Consider the following 23,534-nt stretch of genomic DNA (forward strand, 5'->3'; position numbering starts at 1 on the left):
TCTCTTTCTACAAACGAAGAACGTTACACATTAGTGTCAATAGTAGTGGTACGATGACAAGCATTTGTTTAGAGTGATTGTTTGCAATAATCCATTTGCACATACAGTGGGGCAAAAAAGTATTTAGTCAGACACCAATTGTGCAAGTTCTCCCACTTAAAAAGATGAGAGAGGCTTGTAATTTTAATCATAGGTACAATTCAACTATGACAGACAAAATGAGAGAAAAAATTCAGAAAATCACATTGTAGGATTTTTAATGAATTTATTTGCACATTTGCCCCACTGTATTCCTTTTGGGGGTTGTATTGAAAACACACACACAGTGGATGCTGGACAGTTTGACTCATCCAGTATGACCGGAATACTCACAGGCACAGTCTCCAGTCTGCCACTCCAGACACTGTCCGTAGGGGAAGGAGATGACGTAGGCGTTGGAGTCCACACAGCGCTGGGTGCTGCTGCACCACATACACTCCATGGCCTGGCTGGTGCAGTTGGCACAGGTGGTGCGCAGGGAGCAGGGCGTCTTACACGGACGGGCACTCTGGTTGGGGCTCACTGTAGACAGGAGAAAATATGGTAACATTTACATCCCGTCTGTCCAGTGCACAGCCTGAAAGTAGTGCTGAAAATCAACGGCAGTGTTTAAAGCAGACATTTCCTCTCTACCTTGGACAGAGTATTTTTTACAGCAAGTACTCACATAACCATTCATTAAATAAGTCATTTAACTCAAGAGTAGACGGTAACCAAGAGTAATTTCCTCCCTCAGTCTACCTCCATCATTTGAACTGAGTTAGGACAGGCAAGTTATTTCAGAGTGGGAGACACCCCCGCGAGAGAGGAAGCAGAACGGTAATGAGAAACTGCAGGGTGTCTTTGGTTACCCATTCCCCCTCTACTCTGTCTGTACAAAGCGGAGCTATGGGAGGGATGGCGGCCAAAACCGAACACTTAAGGATTCATTTGCTTGGGCTCCCCAGCTATTCTGGGCTCTTAAAATCAGTTCTAGAATAGTTCAGTGGGGCTAAAAGCAGACAGGAAAAAGACCGTGAGTCAGATGAGCCTGTTGATTCCAGTTTCCTTGTATGTGTGTTTGTGTGAGTAGGACAGGTCGGTCACTGAGGGGCCATGATGGGGAGGAAGGTCAGCTACTGTCAAACAGTCCGGGCTGTGATCTTCTCCAGTTGTACCACTACTCTTCCTAAAACAATACAGTATCTCTCCGCATACAATCTGTCCCCTTTTAAATTCACTAGACTAGTGAATTCTGTACCTTGTCACTGATGATGGCAACACAGCGGGTTTCTGGATGTAAACTTTTCTTTGCCACTCCAACGGATCTCTAATTCAATAGTGTCTGATTGAGCTTTAGAATGATCACATACTAGCAACTGCTGAATGGGTCAATCACATGTTCAAGGGAGGCTTCTTAGAATTCACAAGGCTTGCAGGTGTCTTTGAGAATTAGTCTGTATTTAGTCTTCATTGTTCAAATCATCCCCACCTCAATTATTCTCCAGCTCTCCTTCCCTCTACCTCCCTCCTTCCCTCTCTCTCTCTCCCAGTCCCTCTCTCACCAACTGGTTTTTCACAGATGAGTCCGTCGGTGGTGGCGGTGCAGGGGTTGGCCTTGAGCCCTGCCACCTCTGCCCTCTCCAGGTAGGCACAGAAGCCTGAGTCGCTGGGCTCTCCAGTCAGCCACTGCAGAGAGGAGTTGGTGAAGGGAGACATGTCCTCCCAGCCCCAGTATGAGATGTTGATCTTTCTCAGGCCCACCCACGGAGCTATCTTCTACAGGACAAAGAGAAGGGAGAAAAAGAGGTAGAGAGAGAGACAGAAAAAGAGGTAGAGCGAGGGAGAAAAAGAGTTAGAGAGAGGGAGAAAAAGAGGTAGAGAGAGGGAAAAAAAGAGGTAGAGAGAGGGAGAAAAAGAGGTAGAGAGAGGGAGAAAAAGAGGTAGAGAGAGGGAGAAAAAGAGGTAGAGAGAGGGAGAAAAAGAGGTAGAGAGAGGGAGAAAAAGAGGTAGAGAGAGGGAGAAAAAGAGGTAGAGAGAGGGAGAAAAAGAGGTAGAGAGAGGGAGAAAAAGAGGTAGAGAGGGGGAGAAAAAGAGGTAGAGAGGGGGAGAAAAAGAGAAAGACGAGAAGGAGATGGGGAGAGAAAGAAGAGAGAGAGAGAGAGAGGTTAAGGATGGAGAGCCTGGAATCTAAGCTAAGAGTTTTCTCTATTCTCCATGTTGAGGGTCAGTCAGTATGAAAGCATGTTATTCATTTCCCAACATACAGTACATCATATATATTTGATCAAAGTAATGTTTATGTGAAATCTTAAATCAAACCGTTGGACAAATTGCTATAATTACAGTGAAAGTGCCGACCTCAGCCAACACTAACCCATAAAACCAAGACAGGCCAGAGTCATTAAACTAAGGTACTTATTAGACTTTTACAAATGTCTGTGTAGGAGTTATTTCATAACGGTAATAATGTCTCAAAAGTTTTCCCTGTAATGAATGGTTAATTAGCCGGCAACACCTGCTATGATCTATCACACAGTGAACATTTACAAGAGCGGAACACTTGAGTAACCGAGGGAGACCGCCAGGATTCAAATCCTGAAACACTTGTTGCTGTACTCTGAAAATGCACTTGAATTCAAATCCCCTATTACAGGCCAACTGGGACCAAAAAATAATGAATTGCTTGGATGAAAAGAAAAGTGATTATTGTAGCCACGGAGAACATAAACTCCTTCCAAATGACTGTCAGAAAAGAGCTAAGAGGGATACCTGTTACCACTGCATCTTAAAACATCAAAGATGAGCTTTATTATAAAGAACAGTGTTAATATTCATAGAGCAGAAACATGCTACTTAAACACCCTCAAACCATCGAGAGAGATCCTCGAGCACCAGTCAAATAATAACACCAGTCAAATACTTGCTCCTGCATATCCTTCTCAGTTCTGACAGCACAATCACTGGAAAAGCCGATAAACCGAGGCGTTTCCCTTACCTTCTCCTGTAGCTGGTACTTCTGCAGCTCGTCCAGTACAAAGTCCACCTGCTTGGGGGTGGTGAGGGAGGCTATGTTCCCATCCAGGTTCTTACAGTAGTGCTGGGCGTTGTCATAGCTCTCCCTGCTGGAGTTGATCCTCAGGCATGCCTCCCCTACATGGTGCCAGCCTTCTCCACAGAGCTGAGCTGTGGACAGAGCAGTACTTTAGACCCAGGCTTCTGACTGTGCTGGGCCACACAATTGAATAGTGCATAGATCTGCTCCTGGCCTCAAGACCCCTCATATCAACTGGATTTGATATGCAACTCACAGCACACTGATATATCATTAATTATTAACTGGGCGGTTCGAGCCCTGAATGCTGATTGGCTGACCATGGGTATGACAGCACATTTATTTTTACTGTTCTAATTACATTGATAACCAGTTTATAATAGCAATAAGTCACCTCAGAGGTTTGTGGTATATGGCCAATATACCATGGCTAAGGGCTGTATCCAGGCACATTGTGTTGCGTTGTGTTTAAGAACAGCCCTTAGCCATGGTATATTGGCCATATACCACAGCCCCTCATGCCTTATTGCTTAAATATAAAAGTGAGGTTGACTGACAAGTATTTGATGGTGTGAAATCAGGCAATGTCAGTCAGTTGAGATAAAGATAGAGAATGATGGACTATTCTTCAAAGAGGCGTGCATCGACCACCCTGCATGAATACACAGGTATGTGTCTGTCCAGCACCAGCATACAGACACGACAAACAGTGGGAGGAACTAGGACGCCTGACGAGACCTTTATTAAAACAACAATTTGCAGAGATTAAAGGAAAAACAACTCCAGTTTCATCACAACAATTTTTCTGCTTATTTCGGAGACTTGCGCTGATTACATTCATAGTTTGGATAATGGATACCATCACATGCTTTTCATCAGACTGAGAAAGAATCACTTTTTTTCCATAAAAGGCTATTGAAAAGATGACTAACGACAGAGCAGTAGTGAAGAATTCAAACACTTAGCTAGAGTTACAGTCTTTAGAACAATACACAGATAAACATTGCAGCACTTTTTGCTAATCACTCATAACTTTACATTGAAGCCAAAGGTCAGGCTCAATTTGCAATTCACATATATATACACCACACACACACACACACACACACACACACACACACACACACACACACACACACACACACACACACACACACACACACACACACACACACACACACACACACACACACACACACTCAGCAAAAAAAGAAATGTACCTTTTTCAGTATGGTCTTTCAAAGATGATTCGTAAAAATCCAAATAACTTCACAGATCTTCATTGTAAAGGGTTTAAACACTGTTTCCCATGCTTGTTCAATGAACCATAAACAATTAATGAACATGCACCCGTGGAACGGTCATTAAGACACTAACAGCTTACAGACGGTAGGCAATTAAGGTCACAGTTATGAAATCTTAGGACACTAAAGAGGCCTATCCACTGACTCTGAAAAACACCAAAAGAAAGATGCCCAGGGTCCCTGCTCATCTACGTGAATGTGCCTTAGGCAGGCTGCAAGGAGGCATGAGGACTGCAGATGTGGCCAGGAAAATAAATCGCAATGTCTGTACTGTGAGACACCTAAGACAGTGCTACAGGGAGACGGGGCGGACAGCTGATCTTCCTCGCAGTGGCAGACCACGTGTAACAACATCTGCACAGGATCTGTACATCCGAACATCACACCTGCGGGACAGGTACAGGATGCCAACAACAACTGCCCGAGTTACACCAGGAAAGCACAATCCCTCCATCAGTGCTCAGACTGTCCGCAATAGTCGCAGTTTTGTCTCACCAGGGGTGATGCTCGGATTCACGTTTACCGTCGAAGGAATGAGTGTTACACCGAGGCCTGTACTCTGGAGCGGGATCGATTTGGAGGTGGAGGGTCCGTCATGGTCTGGGGTGGTGTGTCACAGCATCATCGGACTGAGCTTGTCATTGCAGGCAATCTCAACACTGTGCGTTACAGGAAGACATCCATCTCCCTGACGTGGTACCCTTCCTGCAGGCTCATCCTGACATTACCCTCCAGCATGACAATACCACCAGCCATACTGCTCAATCTGTGTGTGATTTCCTGCGAGACAGGAATGTCAGTGTTCTGCCATGTCCAGCGAAGAGCCCGGATCTCAATCCGATCTCAATCTCAATCCCAGGTCTGGGACCTGTTGGATCGGAGGGTGAGGGCTAGGGCCATTCCCCCCCCCAGAAATGTCTGGGAACTTGCAGGTGCCTTGGTGGAAGAGTGGGGTAACATCTCACAGCAAGAACTGGCAAATCTGGTGCAGTCCATGAGGAGGAGATGCACTGCAGTACTTAATGCAGCAAGTGGCCACACCAGATACTGACTGTTACTTTTGATTTTGACCCCCCCCTTTGTTCAGGGACACATTATTCCATTTCTGTTAGTCACATGTCTGTGGAACTTGTTCAGTTTATGTCTCAGTTGTTGAATATTGTTGTGTTCAGACACATTTTTGCACATTAAGTTTGCTGAAAATAAACGCAGTTGACAATGAGAGGACATTTATTTTTTTGCTGAGTTTAGAATCATGAGAACCGCAATATGCATCAGCACCTAAGTATTGTGATAATATCGTATTGTGAGGTCCCAGGCAAGTCCCAGCCCTAGTTAATAATGCATCAAACATTGGCACAAGTTCTTCAATCAATCAAACTTGCTTATAGCTGTCAAACAGGTAGTCAGCTAAGTTCTTGCTTGTTTGGAGATTTTGGAAGACATTTGTGTGTGTGTGTGTGTGTGTTCTTTCTCACCAGGGATGGCATGGCACTCCTGTTGCTGAAGCTCCCATTGACAGTGGAGGTTGAGGGAGCAGCTCTTACAGTTGACCAGCTTGCTGCAGATCTGTTCATTCCTCACATGGCATTTGGTGAAGTTCCTCACAGACTGGGAAGAAAGAATACAAGTAACAAACGTCAACATTGTTATTATTATGGTGAATTTGCTTCACAGTATTGGGGTAATGTAAAGCTGCAATTTGTGCTTTGGCAGAACAGAAAAGGATGGATTGACATTAACAGCAAAGCCCCTGCAACAGTATGGAATACCCACATGTCCCATCATCTTAGCCCCTTGCTTCCACACAGAGAGCTGGTGATCAGACAGCATGGAAGGGGGAGGGGCCAGGGACAGAGGACCTCTATGCTGCTGCGCTAGCTCCAGGGTCAGCTACAGACACACATAGAGGAGACAGCAGGGGAAAGCATTAGGCTAACTGACACAGTTAGCCAAGCAGGGGAGATAATAATGACTTGTCTACAACAACAGTTAAGTGGTGACGTATGAGAAGGCAAGCTTTAAGCTACCTGACTATTCATGCTGTGTAATTTATTGACAACTTTAGCTGTGATTGTGCCGTCTCACGTCCGCCCCCTGTAGGCAGACTCACCACAGTGCAGTTGTTGGAGGCAGAGATGCACTTCTTGTCTTCACACCACTGGCAGCCGTTGGTGTTGGCAGTGCAGCTGACGCAGTCGGAAAACCTGTAGCATCTCTCGGCTGCACTGTCTGGAGGGGGGGGGGGGTTGACCACACACAGTTTAACAACGGAAGTTCATCTCGATTACAGACAGTTTTACAAGGGAACAGAGTTAGAGAACCTAGTCAGCAAGAGAGTTCATGTTCAAGATCAGTGGTGACCGTAGCAGAACAGAGACTGGGCCAAGACAGGGAATCTTGAGGACAGAGGACAGTCAGAGAAACAATACTAGTAAACAGCATAGTGACTCAATCAAGAAATAAAATAGGTTTGACACGCAAATGTCCCCTGCAATACCACCTTATCAGCAAGAAAACAGAAAGGTAGATGGGTCTGGCTCTATGCCTATCATTTCTAGTGGCCCTGTAGAGCCACTTACCCTGCATGCCAGCAGCCAACTACAAATGACTGACTGAACGATTAGACAAGGACAGAGGATAAACAGTGTGATAATCTGTCATCAATTAAAACGTCATTTCATTAATCCCCGGTCCAATTCACCAGTGATAACGCTCTAAAACCGCCATGTAATTATGATTATGATCTTAACCTTGGGTTTGCCCACAGATAAAAACACAATACATGTGTTTCCGTGTCAGTGTATTTTCAGCATAATGGTAATTGCCTCCGAATGGAATAATTGTGTTGGTCCTGACCTTTTCTTCCTACGATTATGAACACAGGCTTTAAGAGGAATCAAATAATGATTATTGCTTTCCTGGAGGATCATGATTCATACAGTACAAGAGATAGGTAAGGAACCAGAGAGCTTTATGTGAAATGTGATTTGGCTTCATCATGGATGGCTCAACTATAGAGCATGTATCCATTAGTCAGGTAAAAGAGAACGCCGCTGGGATGTGTTGCGGCCATTTTACGGGCTCCTGACCAATTATGTTATTTTGTGTGTTTATTTTTGGACATAATGTTTCTGCCATTGTTTCCTATGACTGAAAAGAACACCTGGAAATCAGAAGAGAGATTTGGATGAAGAATTCTACTTCAATGAAACCACGGCGACGAGTAAATAAACCTCCTCTACCCTCTGTTCCACTGGCGAACGTACAATCACTGGAGAACAAACTGGACGAGATCCATTCGAGACTATCCTATCAACTGGACGTGAAGATCTGTAATATCCTGTGCTTCAGAGTCGTGGTTGAACAGGGACATGGTTCATATAAATCTAGCTGGTTTTTCTATGCATCCGCAGGACAGAACCACAGCATCTCGTAAACTCAAAGGCAGGTGTGTGTCTCTTTGTTAACAAAGTCTGGTGCGCAATCTCTAATATTTAGGAAGTTTCGAGGTTCTGCTCACCTGAGGTAGAATACCTCATAATAAGCTGTAGATTACACTGACCACAAATAAACACAAAATGTAAAGTGTTGGTCCCATGTTTCATGAGCTGAAATAAGACCCCAGAAATTTTCCATATGCACAATGATCATATTTCTCTCAAATGTTGTGCAAAAATGTGTTTACATCCCTGTTAGTGAGCATTTCTCCATTGCCAACATAATATATCCACCTGACAGGGTGGCATATAAAGAAGCTGATTAAACATCATGATCCTTACACAGGTGCACCTTGTGCTGGGGACAGAAGGCCACTATAAAATGTGCAGTTTTGTCACACAACGCCACAGATGTCTCAAGTTTTGGGGGAGCGTTAAATTGGAATGTCAACTAGAGCTGTTGCTTAGTTCTAGAGCAGTGGTTCCCATACATTTATTAAACATAAGACTAAGTGTGAGTTTTTGTCACAACCCGTGAGAAGTGACAAAGAGCTCTTATAGGACCAGGGCACAAATAATAATCAGTAACTTTGCTCTTTATTTAGCCACCTTTATTTAGCCACCTACATATAAAACTTTATTTGTTCATCGAAAATTGTGAATAACTCACCACAGGTTAATGAGAAGGGTGTACTTGAAAGGATGCACATAACTCTGCAATTTTGGGTTGTATTGGAGAGAGTCGGTCTTAAAACATTTCCCACACACAGTCTGTGCCTGTATTTAGTTTCATGCTAGTGAGGGCCGAGAATCCACTCTCCACATTGGTGCGTGGTTGCCAAGGGAATCAGTGTCTTAACAGCGCAATTTGCCAAGGCAGGATACACTGAGCACAGCCCTATTTAGAAATCTGGCAGTAGCTTCTGATTCAATAAAATTTTCACAGAGCCGCTTGCTGCAATTTCGATGAGGCTTTCTTGTTCAGATATTGGTAAGTGGACTTAGATGCTTCGCTATATCACATTTGACATTGTCCATAAGCTTGAGTTCATTTGCACACAAAAAAAATCATACAAGACCTGGGTGTTGTCCTTGTTAATGCAGACAGAGAAGAGCTCCAACTTCTTAATCATAGCCTCAATTTTGTCCCACACATTGAATATAGTTGAGGAGAGTCCCTGTAATCCTAGATTCAGATCATTCAGGTGAGAAAAAAACATCACCCAGATAGGCCAGTCGTGTGAGAAACTCGTCATCATGCAAGCAGTCAGACAAGTGAAAATTATGGTCAGTAAAGAACTTTAAGCTCGCCTCACAATTTTAAAAAACGCGTCAATACTTTGCCCCTTGATAACCGGCGCAATTCTATATGTTGTAAAAGCGTTACATGGTCGCTGCCCATATCATTGCATAATGCAGAAAATACGAGAGTTCAGGGGCCTTGCTTTAAGAAAGTTAACCATTTTCACTGTGGTGTCTAAAACGTCTTTCAATCTGTCAGGCATTCCCTTGGCAGCGAGAGCCTCTCAATGGATGCTGCAGTGTACCCAAGTGGCATCGGGAGCAACTGCTTAAACACGTGTTACCACTCTACTATGTCTCCCTGTCATGGCTTTGGGCCATCAGTACAGATACCAACACATCTTGACCACCAAAGTCCAATTGATGTCACAAAGCTGTCCAGTACTAAAGGCTAGAGCTGCCGCTTTCAAGGAGCGGGACACTAATCCGGAAGCTTACAAGAAATCCTGCTACACCCTCCGACGAACCAACAAACAGGAAAAGCTTCAATACAGGACCCCTTACAATCCTACTACACAGGCTGACACTCGTCGGATGTGGCAGGGCTTGCAAATTCCCGAGTTACAAAGGTAAACCCAGCCACTAGCTGCCCAGTGACACGAGCCTACCATACGAGCTAAATGTCTTGAATGCTTGCTTCGAAACAAACCACACTGAACTACGTGTCAGAGAACAAGCTGGACGACTATGTAATCACGCTCTACGTAGCGAGAAAGACCTTTAAACAGGTTAACATTCCCAAGGCTGCAAGGCCAGACAAATTACCAGGATGTATACTGCGCTGACCACCTGGCAAGTGTCTTCACTGACATTTTCAACCTCTCCCTGACCCAGTCTTTAATACATATGCTTCAAGCAGACCACCATAGTCCCTGTGCCCAAGATCGCCACGGTAACCTGTCTAAAGGACTATCGCCCATAGTGCTCACACCCAATGTCACCGGAAGGCCAAAGATATCAAAGGACAACAACCCCCTGAGCCACTGCATGGTCACCCCACTACTATCCAGAAGGCAAGGTCAGTACAGGTGTTTCAAAGCTGGGACAGAGACTGAAAAACAGCTTCTATCTCAAGGCCATCAGACTGTTAAACAGCCATCACTAACACAGAGAGGCTGCTGCCTACATAAAGACTTGAAATTATTGGCCACTTTAATAAATGGAACACTAGTCACTTTAAATAATGGCACTTTAATAATGTTTACATATCTTACATTCCTCATCTTACATGTGCAGTGGAGCAAAAAATTATTTAGTCAGCCACCAAATTGTGCAAGTTCTCCCACTTAAAAAGATGAGAGGCCTGTAATTCTCATCATAGGTACACTTCAACTATGACAGACAAAATGAGAAAAAAAATCCAGAAAATCACATTGTAGGATTTTTTTATGAATTTATTTGCAAATTATGGTGGAAAATAAGTATTTGGTCATCTACAAACAAGCAAGATTTGGTCACCTACAAACAAAATAGATCTTCTGGATATCAGGACAGCGATCACTCACCTCGGATTAGAAAAAAAAAAATCTACAACAAAGACGACGCACAAGACATTCTCCAAACACCCCACAGGACCGACATCCCCATTATTTGCAAGAGGAAGCAACGCAGGTACAGAGGACAAAGAGACGGATGCCTGGCCAGGACCCGGAGAAGGCGAGTGGGAAAGCTGCCGTTAACATCAATACTACTCGCCATACTGCAAACATTGGACAATAAATTAGACGAGGTACGATCACGAATATCCAACGGGACATCAAAAACTGTAATATCCTATGTTTCACGGAATCGTGGCTGACTGACGACATGGATATTCAGCTAGCGGGATATACGCTGCACTGGAAAGATAGTACAGCACACGCCGGTAAGACGAGGGGCCGCCCTCGTCTTTGTGTATATTTGTAAACAACAGCTGGTGCAAGAAATCAAAGGAAGTATCTAGATTTTGCTCGCCTGAAGTAGAGTATATTGTGATAAATTGCAGGCCACACTACATGCCTAGTGAGTTTTCAGCTATAATTTTCGTGGCTGTTTATTTACCACCACAGGCAGATGCAGGCACTAAGACCGCACTCAGTCAGCTGTATAAGACTGTACAAGACCCTGCTAGGTAAAGTCCCCCCTTATCTCAGCTCGCTGGTCACCATAGCATCTCCCACCTGTAGCACACGCTCCAGCAGGTATATCTCTCTAGTCACCCCCAAAACCAATTCTTTCTTTGGCCGCCTCTCCTTCCAGTTCTCTGCTGCCAATGACTGGAACGAACTACAAAAATCTCTGAAACTGGAAACACTTATCTCCCTCACTAGCTTTAAGCACCAACTGTCAGAGCAGCTCACAGATTACTGCACCTGTACATAGCCCACCTATAATTTAGCCCAAACAACTACCTCTTTCCCAACTGTATTTAATTTTAATTTATTTATTTATTTTGCTCCTTTGCACCCCATTATTTTTTATTTCTACTTTGCACATTCTTCCATTGCAAAACTACCATTCCAGTATTTTACTTGCTATATTGTATTTACTTTGCCATCATGGCCTTTTTTGCCTTTACCTCCCTTCTCACCTCATTTGCTCACATTGTATATAGACTTGTTTATACTGCATTATTGACTGTATGTTTGTTTTTACTCCATGTGTAACTCTGTGTCGTTTTATCTGTCGAACTGCTTTGCTTTATCTTGGCCAGGTCGCAATTGTAAATGAGAACTTGTTCTCAACTTGCCTACCTGGTTAAATAAAGGTAAAATAAAAAAATAAATAAAAAATAAGGAAATAAGCAAACAGGAAACCACTCACCCAGAGGCGGCGCTCCTAGTGGCCAGAGACTTTAATGCAGGGAAACTTAAATCAGTTCTACCAAATCTCTATCAACATGTTAAATGTGCAACCAGAGGAAAACAATTCTAGATCACCTGTACTCCACACACAGAGATGCGTACAAAGCTCTCCCTCGCCCTCCATTTGGTAAATTCGACCACAACTCTATCCTCCTGATTCCTGCTTACAAGCCAAAATTAAAGCAGGAAGCACCAGTGACTCGGTCTATAAAAAAGTGGTCGATGAAGCAGATGCTAAACTACAGGACTGTTTTGCTATCACAGACTGGAACATGTTCCGGGATTCTTCCGATGGCATTGAGGAGTACCCCACATCAGTGACTGGCTTTATCAATAAGTGCATCGAGGACGTCGTCCCCTCCGTGACCGTACGTACATACCCCAACCAGAAGCCATGGATTACAGGAAACATTCGCACTGAGCTAAAGGGTAGAGCTGCAGCTTTCAAGGTGTGGGACTCTAACCCAGAAGCTTAAAAGAAATCCTGGTATGCCCTGCAACGAACCACCAAACAGGCAAAGCGTCAATACAGGGCTAAGATTGAATCATACTACACCGGCTCCGACACTAGTCTTATGTGGCAGGGCTTGCAAACTATTACAGACTACAAAAGAGAAGCACAGCTGCGAGCTGCCCAGTGACACAAGCCTACCAGACGAGCTAAATCACTTCTATGCTCACTTCAAGGAAAGCAACACTGGCGCATGCAAGAGAGCCTCAGCTGTTCCGGACGACTGTGTAATCACGCTCTCCGTAGCCGACTTGAGTAAGACCTTTAAACAGGTCAACATACACAAGGCTGCGGGGCCAGACGGATTACCGGGACGTGTGCTCTGGGCATGTGCCGACCAACTGGCAGGTGTCTTCACTGACATTTTCAACATGTCCCTGATTGAGTCTGTAATACCAACATGTTTCATGCAGACCACCATAGTCCCTGTGCCCAAGAACACAAAGGCAACCTGCCTAAATGACTACAGACCCGTGGCACTCACGTCCGTAGCCATGAAGTGCTTTGAAAGGTTGGTAATGACTCACATTAACACCATAATCCCCTAAACACTAGACCCACTTCAATTTGCATGCCGCACCAACAGATCCACAGATGATGCAATCTATATTGCACTCCACACTGCCCTTTCCCACCTGGACAAAAGGAACACTTATATGAGAATACTATTCATTGACTACAGCTCAGATTTCAACACCATAGTACCCTCAAAGCTCAGCACTAAGCTAAGGATCCTGGGACTAAACACCTCCTTCTGCAACTGGATCCTGGACTTCCAGACGGGGCCGCCCCCAGGTGGTGAGGGTAGGTAGCAACACATCTGCCACGCTGATCCTCAACACTGGAGCTATACAGGGGTGTGTGCTAAGTCCCCTCCTGTACTCCCTCCTGTACTCACCCACGACTGCATGGCCAAGCATGACTCCAACGCCATCATTAATTTTCCTGACGACACAACAGTGGTAGGCCTGATCATAATACAACAATGAGACAGCCTATAGGGAGGAGGTCAGAGACCTGGCCACGTGGTGCCAGAATAACAACCTATCCCTCAACGTAGCCAAGACTAAGGAGATGATTGTGGACTACAGGAAATTGAGGACCGAGCACGCCCCCATTCTCATCGACGGGGCTGTAGTGGAGCAGGTTGAGAGCTTCAAATTCCTTGGTGTCCACATCAACAACAAACTAGAATGCTATGCTGCCTGTCATCCAGGACCTCTACACCAGGTGGTGTCAGAGAAAGGGCCCAGTCCCTTTCGAAAGTATTCGACCCCCTTGAACTTTGCGACCTTTTGCCACATTTCAGGCTTCAAACATAAAGATATAAAACTGTATTTTTTTGTGAAGAATCAACAACAAGTGGGACACAATCATGAAGTGGAACGACATTTATTGGATATTTCAAACTTTTTTAACAAATCAAAAACGGAAAAATTGGGCGTGCAAAATTATTCAGCCCCCTTAAGTTAATACTTTGTAGCGCCACCTTTTGCTGCGATTACAGCTGTAAGTCGCTTGGGGTATGTCTCTATCAGTTTTGCACATCGAGAGACTGACATTTTTTCCCATTCCTCCTTGCAAAACAGCTCGAGCTCAGTGAGGTTGGATGGAGAGCATTTGTGAACAGCAGTTTTCAGTTCTTTCCACAGATTCTCGATTGGATTCAGGTCTGGACTTTGACTTGGCCATTCTAACACCTGGATATGTTTATTTTTGAACCATTCCATTGTAGATTTTGCTTTATGTTTTGGATCATTGTCTTGTTGGAAGACAAATCTCCGTCCCAGTCTCAGGTCTTTTGCAGACTCCATCAGGTTTTCTTCCAGAATGGTCCTGTATTTGGCTCCATCCATCTTCCCATCAATTTTAACCATCTTCCCTGTCCCTGCTGAAGAAAAGCAGGCCCAAATCATGATGCTGCCACCACCATGTTTGACAGTGGGGATGGGTGATGAGCTGTGTTGCTTTTACGCCAAACATAACGTTTTGCATTGTTGCCAAAAAGTTCAATTTTGGTTTCATCTGACCAGAGCACCTTCTTCCACATGTTTGGTGTGTCTCCCAGGTGGCTTGTGGCAAACTTTAAACGACACTTTTTATGGATATCTTTAAGAAATGGCTTTCTTCTTGCCACTCTTCCATAAAGGCCAGATTTGTGCAATATACTGAATGTTGTCCTATGGACAGAGTCTCCCACCTCAGCTGTAGATCTCTGCAGTTCATCCAGAGTGATCATGGGCCTCTTGGCTGCATCTCTGATCAGTCTTCTCCTTGTATGAGCTGAAAGTTTAGAGGGACGGCCAGGTCTTGGTAGATTTGCAGTGGTCTGATACTCCTTCCATTTCAATATTATCGCTTGACCAGTGCTCCTTGGGATGTTTAAAGCTTGGGAAATATTTTTGTATCCAAATCCGGCTTTAAACTTCTTCACAACAGTATCTCGGACCTGCCTGGTGTGTTCCTTGTTCTTCATGATGCTCTCTGCGCTTTTAATGGACCTCTGAGAATATCACAGTGCAGGTGCATTTATACGGAGACTTGATTACACACAGGTGGATTGTATTTATCATCATTAGTCATTTAGGTCAACATTGGATCATTCAGAGATCCTCACTGAACTTCTGGAGAGAGTTTGCTGCACTGAAAGTAAAGGGGCTGAATAGTTTTGCACGCCCAATTTTTCAGTTTTTGATTTGTTAAAAAAGTTTGAAATATCCAATAAATGTCGTTCCACTTCATGATTGTGTCCCACTTGTTGTTGATTCTTCACAAAAAAATACAGTTTTATATCTTTATGTTTGAAGCCTGAAATGTGGTAAAAGGTCGCAAAGTTCAAGGGGGCCGAATACTTTCGCAAGGCACTGTACATGTACATACTACCTCAATCAGCCTGACTAACCGGTGTCTGTATGTAGCCTCGCTACTGTATATAGCCTGTCTTTTTACTGTTGTTTTATTTCTTTACTTACACATTGTTCACCTAACACCTTTTTTGCACTATTGGTTAGAGCCTGTAAGTAAGCATTTCACTCTAAGGTCTACACCTGTTGTATTTGGCGCACGTGACAAATAAACTTTGATTTGATGATGATGGAGGCAAAAGGGGAAAGAGCCTCAGATCCACAACGTCCTTTCCACCAGCTGGCTGATGAGATATGTTGGCACGGCTGCCATATTGCATCTCCTTCCCAAAGCCCTTGCTTGGAAGTGTACTTCGCCAAACTGTCAAGAACCTTGCCCTCATCCAGGCCAAGGTGGTGAGACATGGTAGTGATGACACGGTAGTGATGACACCATAGGCCTTGTTGATCTCTGCACCAGACAGGATGCTCTTGGCAGCATACTTGGGGTCCAACATGTACGCTGCGGCGTGTATGGGCTTCAGGCAGAAGTCTTCAAGCTTTTTGACTCCTCCACTTTAGACCAAGCAACCTTCATGTTCGCAGCATTGTCTGTCACCAGTGCAAATACCTCCTGTGGTCCAAGGTCATTGATGACGTCCTTCAGCTCATCTGCAATGCAGAGACCGGTGTGTCTGTTGTCCCTTGTATCTGTGCTCTTGTAGAATACTAGTTGAGATGTAGTTCATTAGTCCTTGCCCACGAACATTCGACCACCCATCAGAGATGATTGCAATACAGTCTGCTTTCTCTATGATTTGCTTGACCTTCACTTGAACTCTGTTGAACTCTGCATCCAGCAAAATAGTAGACAAAGCATGTCTGGTTGGAGGGGTGTATGCTGGGCAAAGAACATTCAGAAATCTCTTCCACTACACATTGCCTGTGAGCATCAGAGGTGAACCAGTTGCATGCACAGCTCGAGCAAGACATTCATCAGCATTTCTCTGACTACGTTCCTCCATTGAGTGATTCCAGGAGGACCATGAGCTATTGCTATCAATATGGTGTCTGATTCATCATTTTCACCTCAAATAGAAGTAGAGAGACTTGTGTCAGAGGCTTGTTGTGAGCACTGAGGGAACTTCATGCACTTAGACAGATGACACTGCATCTTTGTTGCATTCTTCACATACGATTTTGCACAGTATTTGCAAATGTACACAGCTTTTCCTTCTACATTAGCTGCAGTGAAATGTCTCCATACCTCAGATAGTGCCCGTGGCATTTTCCTGTGAAGATTAGAAAAAGAAATGGTAAAAATATTATAAGAATAATAAAAAAATACCTTGCATAGGTAATTGGTAGAAAAAAAATTACTGGCAGAAATTGTTAACAAGTTAGAAATGATTTAAACACACTTTGCTGTAGGCTACTACTATTCACCCCATCCAGCATTGTAATCAAAACTTACCAGAAAGCATGTAGTCCTTGGCTCAGACAGTGTAGTAGTGGGCTCAATAGCATCTCATTAGTGTGCAAGATCTTGAGAATCAGATGTACATGTGATGGAAGAATGCACTGTGCATGCAGAGGGATGCAATTCCATTGAATTGGGGTTAGTTTAACCAAAATATGTCACAAGAACTAGAATTGCCTTTGTGTATCCCACAAAAAAAGGTTCACTGTTGTAAGCAATTTTTTTGACGAATTTAAGCAAAATTCCCCAAATTCCAGGACTTAACTTCCGACCCTTTGCAACTCTAGTCGGAACTAGAAGCACAAGTTTTTCGCTACACCCGCAATAACATCTGCTAAACACGTGTATGTGACCACGCGATTTGATTTGTAGCTATGAAATCGTTTGAAGGGGGCTCACATCAACACTATCATCCCAGACGCCCTGGAACCACTCAAAAGTGCATACCGCCCCAACAGTTCCACAGATTGCGTCAATCTCTATTACACTCCACACTGCCCTTTCACATTTGGACAAAAGGAACACCTACGTGAGAATGCTGTTCATTGACTATAAAGATTTGGCATGGACCCTCAGATCCTCAAAGTTCTACAACAGCACTGTTGAGAGCTTCTTGACTGTCTGCATCACCACGCAAGGTGCTACAGTACATCACTGGGGCCGAACTCCCTTCCATCCAGGGCCTCTATACCAGGCGGTGTCAGAGGAAGCCCCCAAAAAATGTTAAAAAGCCACAGACTTTCTCTTTCGCACAGCAAGTGGTAACAATGCACCAAGTCTGGAACCAACACAACCCTGAACAGCTTCTACCCCCAAGCCATTAGACTTCTAAATGCCATGTTATTTTCTGTATATAGCCATGTTATTTTCTACTCCCTGTATATAGCCATGTTATTTTCTACTCCCTGTATATAGCCATGTTATTTTCTACTCCCTGTATATAGCCATGTTATTTTCTACTCCCTGTATATAGCCATGTTATTATCTACTCCCTGTATATAGCCATGTTATTTTCTACTCCCTGTATATAGCCATGTTATTTTCTACTCCCTGTATATAGCCATGTTATTTTCTACTCCCTGTATATAGCCATGTTATTTTCTACTCCCTGTATATAGCCATGTTATTTTCTACTCCCTGTATATAGCCATGTTATTTTCTACTCCCTGTATATAGCCATGTTATTTTCTACTCCCTGTATATAGCCATGTTATTTTCTACTCCTTGTATATAGCTATGTTATTTTATACTCCCTGTATATAGCCATGTTATTTTCTACTCCCTGTAAATAGCCATGTTATTTTCTACTCCCTGTATATAGCCATGTTATTTTATACTCCCTGTATATAGCCATGTTATTTTATACTCCCTGTATATAGCCATGTTATTTTCTACTCCCTGTATATAGCCATGTTATTTTCTACTCCCTGTATATAGCCATGTTATTTTCTACTCCCTGTAAATAGCCATGTTATTTTCTACTCCCTGTAAATAGCCATGTTATTTTCTACTCCCTGTAAATAGCCATGTTATTTGCTACTCCCTGTATATAGTCATGTTATTTTCTACTCCCTGTATATAGCCATGTTATTTTCTACTCCCTGTATATAGCCATGTTATTTTCTACTCCCTGTATATAGCCATGTTATTTTCTACTCCCTGTATATAGCCATGTTATTTTCTACTCCCTGTATATAGCCATGTTATTTTCTACTCCCTGTAAATAGCCATGTTATTTTCTACTCCCTGTAAATAGCCATGTTATTTGCTACTCCCTGTATATAGTCATGTTATTTTCTACTCCCTGTATATAGCCATGTTATTTTCTACTCCCTGTATATAGCCATGTTATTTTCTACTCCCTGTATATAGTCATGTTATTTTCTACTCCCTGTATATAGTCATGTTATTTTCTACTCCCTGTATATAGCCATGTTATTTTCTACTCCCTGTATATAGCCATGTTGTTTTCTACTCCCTGTATATAGCCATGTTATTTTCTACTCCCTGTATATAGCCATGTTATTTTCTACTCCCTGTATATAGCCATGTTATTTTCTACTCCCTGTATATAGCCATGTTATTTTCTACTCCTTGTATATAGCTATGTTATTTTATACTCCCTGTATATAGCCATGTTATTTTATACTCCCTGTATATAGCCATGTTATTTTCTACTCCCTGTATATAGCCATGTTATTTTCTACTCCCTGTATATAGCCATGTTATTTTCTACTCCCTGTATATAGCCATGTTATTTTATACTCCCTGTATGTAGCCATGTTATTTTCTACTCCCTGTATATAGCCATGTTATTTTATACTCCCTGTAAATAGCCATGTTATTTTCTACTCCCTGTATATAGCCATGTTATTTTCTACTCCCTGTAAATAGCCATGTTATTTTCTACTCCCTGTATATAGCCATGTTATTTTATACTCCCTGTATATAGCCATGTTATTTTCTACTCCCTGTATATAGCCATGTTATTTTCTACTCCCTGTATATAGCCATGTTATTTTCTACTCCCTGTAAATAGCCATGTTATTTTCTACTCCCTGTAAATAGCCATGTTATTTTCTACTCCCTGTAAATAGCCATGTTATTTGCTACTCCCTGTATATAGCCATGTTATTTTCTACTCCCTGTATATAGCCATGTTATTTTCTACTCCCTGTATATAGCCATGTTATTTTCTACTCCCTGTATATAGCCATGTTATTTTCTACTCCCTGTATATAGCCATGTTATTTTCTACTCCCTGTATATAGCCATGTTATTTTCTACTCCCTGTATATAGCCATGTTATTTTCTACTCCCTGTATATAGCCATGTTATTTTCTACTCCCTGTATATAGCCATGTTATTTTCTACTCCCTGTATATAGCCATGTTATTTTCTACTCCCTGTATATAGCCATGTTATTTTCTACTCCCTGTATATAGCCATGTTATTTTCTACTCCCTGTATATAGCCATGTTATTTTCTACTCCTGTATATAGCCATGTTATTTTCTACTCCCTGTATATAGCCATGTTATTTTCTACTCCCTGTATATAGCCATGTTATTTTCTACTCCCTGTATATAGCCATGTTATTTTCTACTCCCTGTATATAGCCATGTTATTTTCTACTCCCTGTATATAGCCATGTTATTTTCTACTCCCTGTATATAGCCATGTTATTTTCTACTCCCTGTATATAGCCATGTTATTTTCTACTCCCTGTATATAGCCATGTTATTTTCTACTCCCTGTATATAGCCATGTTATTTTCTACTCCCTGTATATAGCCATGTTATTTTCTACTCCCTGTAAATAGCCCATGTTATTTTCTACTCCCTGTAAATAGCCATGTTATTTTCTACTCCCTGTAAATAGCCATGTTATTTTCTACTCCCTGTAAATAGCCATGTTATTTTCTACTCCCTGTAAATAGCCATGTTATTTTTAGTCATTGTGTGTATTTATTATTCACTGTATTTATTCCTCGTGTCACTATTTCTATTTTATCTTTAACTCTGCATGGTTGGAAAATGATCCATAAGTAAGCGTTTCACTGTTAGTCTACACCTGTTGCCTATGAAGCATGTGACAAATAAAATGAGATTTTGATTTGAACTACCAGAGAGGGGATTCAATCATCGTGGAGGCTACAAATTTGAGTAAATGAGGATGTTGCCATCCTAATTTCCAAGGTAAGTATTGCTAGGTATGTAAACTCAAATGGTGACGAGGGCAATGTCATACAACACGTACTGGTGCGTGGAGGGCAGAAGGGAGCGGGCACGCTGCCGTTGGCATGGCTGGTGTCCCAGGGGACACAGTGGTCCCTAAGCCAGACACAGCGGATGCCAGGGCTGGCGTTGGCACAGCGCTGCTCCTCACTGAAGGCCTGGCAGCTGGGAGGGGTGTAGACCAGCACGTCATTCAGCAGCACACCAGAGAAACCACCAAACACATACATAGACCTGGGGAGAGAACACAACACAGAGTACACATCATTACCAGGGAACACTGAGGAAACTCATGAAAGAAAACTGAGATAAAAAACTACAAATACCAAGTAACGGAGGGGCAATATACTGGATGCAAGTGACTGACCCATTGCTGACGACGGAGGTGTGGCCAAAGCGGTTGACGTCACGGTGGAGATCTGGTCTGGGCAGGACTTTCCATTCATCACAAGCTGAAAAAAACATGCATATAGAGATCAGGCTACAGGTTTGGCTTCAGTAGGAACATTTGACATATAAGAAGTACTTTTCAAAAAATTATACCGCCACTGTGACCTGCGACACCCTACTCATACTACCATCCAAGCAACTGTGACTGAAACTCCCCTGGACCCCAGAATGAGCTGTATATTTAAGGCCTCTAACGCTCTGTAGCCTGGTAATCTGAGCTCCTTGGCATTTGTTCTCTGCAGCCCACCCAATCTGCCAGGCTCTCTCTGTTACATGCTTTTTAATACAGCAATTAACCCAGCTCCAGGTCCATTACCTAGCAACAGGGGAGAAGTGTTCCTTTCCTGTGTTCCTTTCTTGCCTGGATTTCATTTCAGTATGCCTGTACCATACCACCCTACCGTACATACTGAAAAACAGAACAGCACCGGGACTGGGTACACACACCAACCCCCCCGTCTGCACTGTTGCGCACGCACACGCGCACACACACACACACACACACACACACACACACACACACACACACACACACACACACACACACACACACGGAAGTGTCAACTCTGAATTATTAACGCCTATGAGAATCCTGTGGACATAGAAGCTGTGGAACCAAAGGGAACAGTGGAGAATGGCCTGTATGAATGTCATGGTCCCCCTGGCTCTGTATAATGGCTGTAGGACTGGGTGTACTGTACCAAGCCCAGGTGTGATTAACACTGTGTGTGTGAGCATACCAGAGCACTAGGGGCCATAACCTACACACAGGGCTGTCATAAACAACTAACCGCAGCTAGAGAAGATACCGTTACGGTTGCAAAAATATATATATATCATTCAAGTTTAATCCACTGCAGCTGCTATTTGGCAATCCTAGGGTGGTGGTGGTGGGCGCACAGGGTCTCAATGGTAGTTTGATTACCAATCTCCTAGGACCATGGTCATGAACTGCACTGAGCCATGGGTAGGCTACAATGAGTGTACCTGGAGCAGCTCTGACAACACAGCCCAGGATGTAGCGAGACAATTTTTCCTGTCTGTGATTATCTACCAATCGTCTTTCAAAACGAATTTAGCCTCCCCAGGGAAAACAAATAACAACAGAGAAAAAATTATAGGTCGGCAAAGTCGATTTCTTCTCTTTGTCAATATCACCAGGCAAATCATGTTAAATTGAGACAGCACAACGTTCAGTTTTCCCACTGTTAGTGGGATCCTAGGAGATGATAAACGTCAACCTCTTTACGTAGCGTTTTTGAATTGTTTATTATGTAGCTGCCTCTGAATGGGACTTGATAAACAAGTTTATTCATCCATTGATCTTGTTTGTTGGGGATACCACACTGTGAACAGAGTAATGGCTCTGAGAGTGATCACAATCCTGTGCTTTACCGTTTCATTTTACAAGTCTCTGATGCTTTACAGGCCACACGTCCACTCTTGCAAAATGTAAATGTGGCATTTACACAGATATAAACTGTTCCTGGGCATTAAACGTGCAGCCAGGTTGCAAACGACCACACTCAGTGCAAGGCTAATTGTGATATCGCTGTTTAAAGGGAAAGACGAGTCAACAACACCAGTACCAATCAGAAGGTGCTTTTTCATCACATCCTAAAGACCAAGGTGTTCTCTGCCAGGGCCATGGTGTAGTCACCCTGATGAGCGCTCTCAACCGGTCACTCAGGCCCACACTACTTTCTTATCAAATTAAATTGTACTCATCGCATACACAGTTTACAGCAGGTATTAAAGGCACAGCAAAATGTTGATGTGCTAGCTGCCTCAACAATGCAGTACATTCATCAATATCAATAATAAGAGTCAAATCGAAATAAGATAAGAGATGTCCGTAGGTGATCCATTGTTTAAAGGGACAGACCAAAATAAGTATTTGTGACAACCGCCCCATCACCAGTAGTTCAATTGGAATCCTGACTTTGGCACTGTCTAAGGCCTAATACCTATCGTGAAGCCTGGAGCTAGAGTAAATCAATAACCCAGACATGCACTGACAGTCAGCCAAATGAGTCTCCCCACCATCTGATGTGTACTAGAGATGAATGATTTTGCAGGATCCTTGCCTTTATATTGAAACTCCCTGATACTCATCACAACACTCCCCCCATTTCATTTCCTCCCAGGATATTGGCAGAAGAACCATGAATAATGAACAGGGAGAAAGGGGGAGATGACAGGGGAATCAGCAGACAAAATCATCAGCACACCATCTTGAAGGGGAAATCAAACCTAATTTAAATGGAAGACTTAAAGGAACATTCCACCCCAAAACAATGTTTTGGTATTTGTTTCATTAGTCCATTGTTGATAAAGTCCCAAAATGTTCTGCATGTCAGCAATCAAGTTTTCAAGATATGTAACTTTAATTTTGATGCAAAATGCAGTATTATATGATGCAAAATACATGATACCAGCTGTATTTCTGTACTTTGAAAGTTGAATATCTTGAAAACCTGATTGCAGACATGTAAAACATTTTGGGACTATATCAACAATGGGCTAATGAAACAAATACCAAAGATTATATT

General features: G+C 43.0%; 1 protein-coding gene across 2 annotated transcripts in view; it reads right to left on the minus strand.

Moving 5' to 3' along the window:
- The window catches only part of LOC109890014 (attractin-like protein 1), a 313,206-nt gene that overhangs the window by 218,056 nt on the left and 71,616 nt on the right, over positions 1-23,534 (minus strand). Inside the window, exons 11-18 of one of the 2 annotated variants that reach the window (XM_020481961.2) lie at positions 20,900-20,984; positions 20,555-20,766; positions 6,491-6,609; positions 6,154-6,270; positions 5,856-5,988; positions 3,017-3,204; positions 1,584-1,797; positions 373-561 (exon numbers count right to left, since the gene is read on the minus strand). In XM_020481961.2, coding sequence (XP_020337550.2) covers positions 373-561; positions 1,584-1,797; positions 3,017-3,204; positions 5,856-5,988; positions 6,154-6,270; positions 6,491-6,609; positions 20,555-20,766; positions 20,900-20,984 — 1,257 coding nt within the window. The remainder of the gene's footprint in view (positions 1-372; positions 562-1,583; positions 1,798-3,016; positions 3,205-5,855; positions 5,989-6,153; positions 6,271-6,490; positions 6,610-20,554; positions 20,767-20,899; positions 20,985-23,534) is intronic. The other variant, XM_031823665.1, reaches the window with a different exon arrangement.

Source organism: Oncorhynchus kisutch, linkage group LG4 (genome assembly GCF_002021735.2).
Source record: "Oncorhynchus kisutch isolate 150728-3 linkage group LG4, Okis_V2, whole genome shotgun sequence".
Taxonomy (NCBI): Eukaryota; Metazoa; Chordata; class Actinopteri; order Salmoniformes; family Salmonidae; genus Oncorhynchus; species Oncorhynchus kisutch.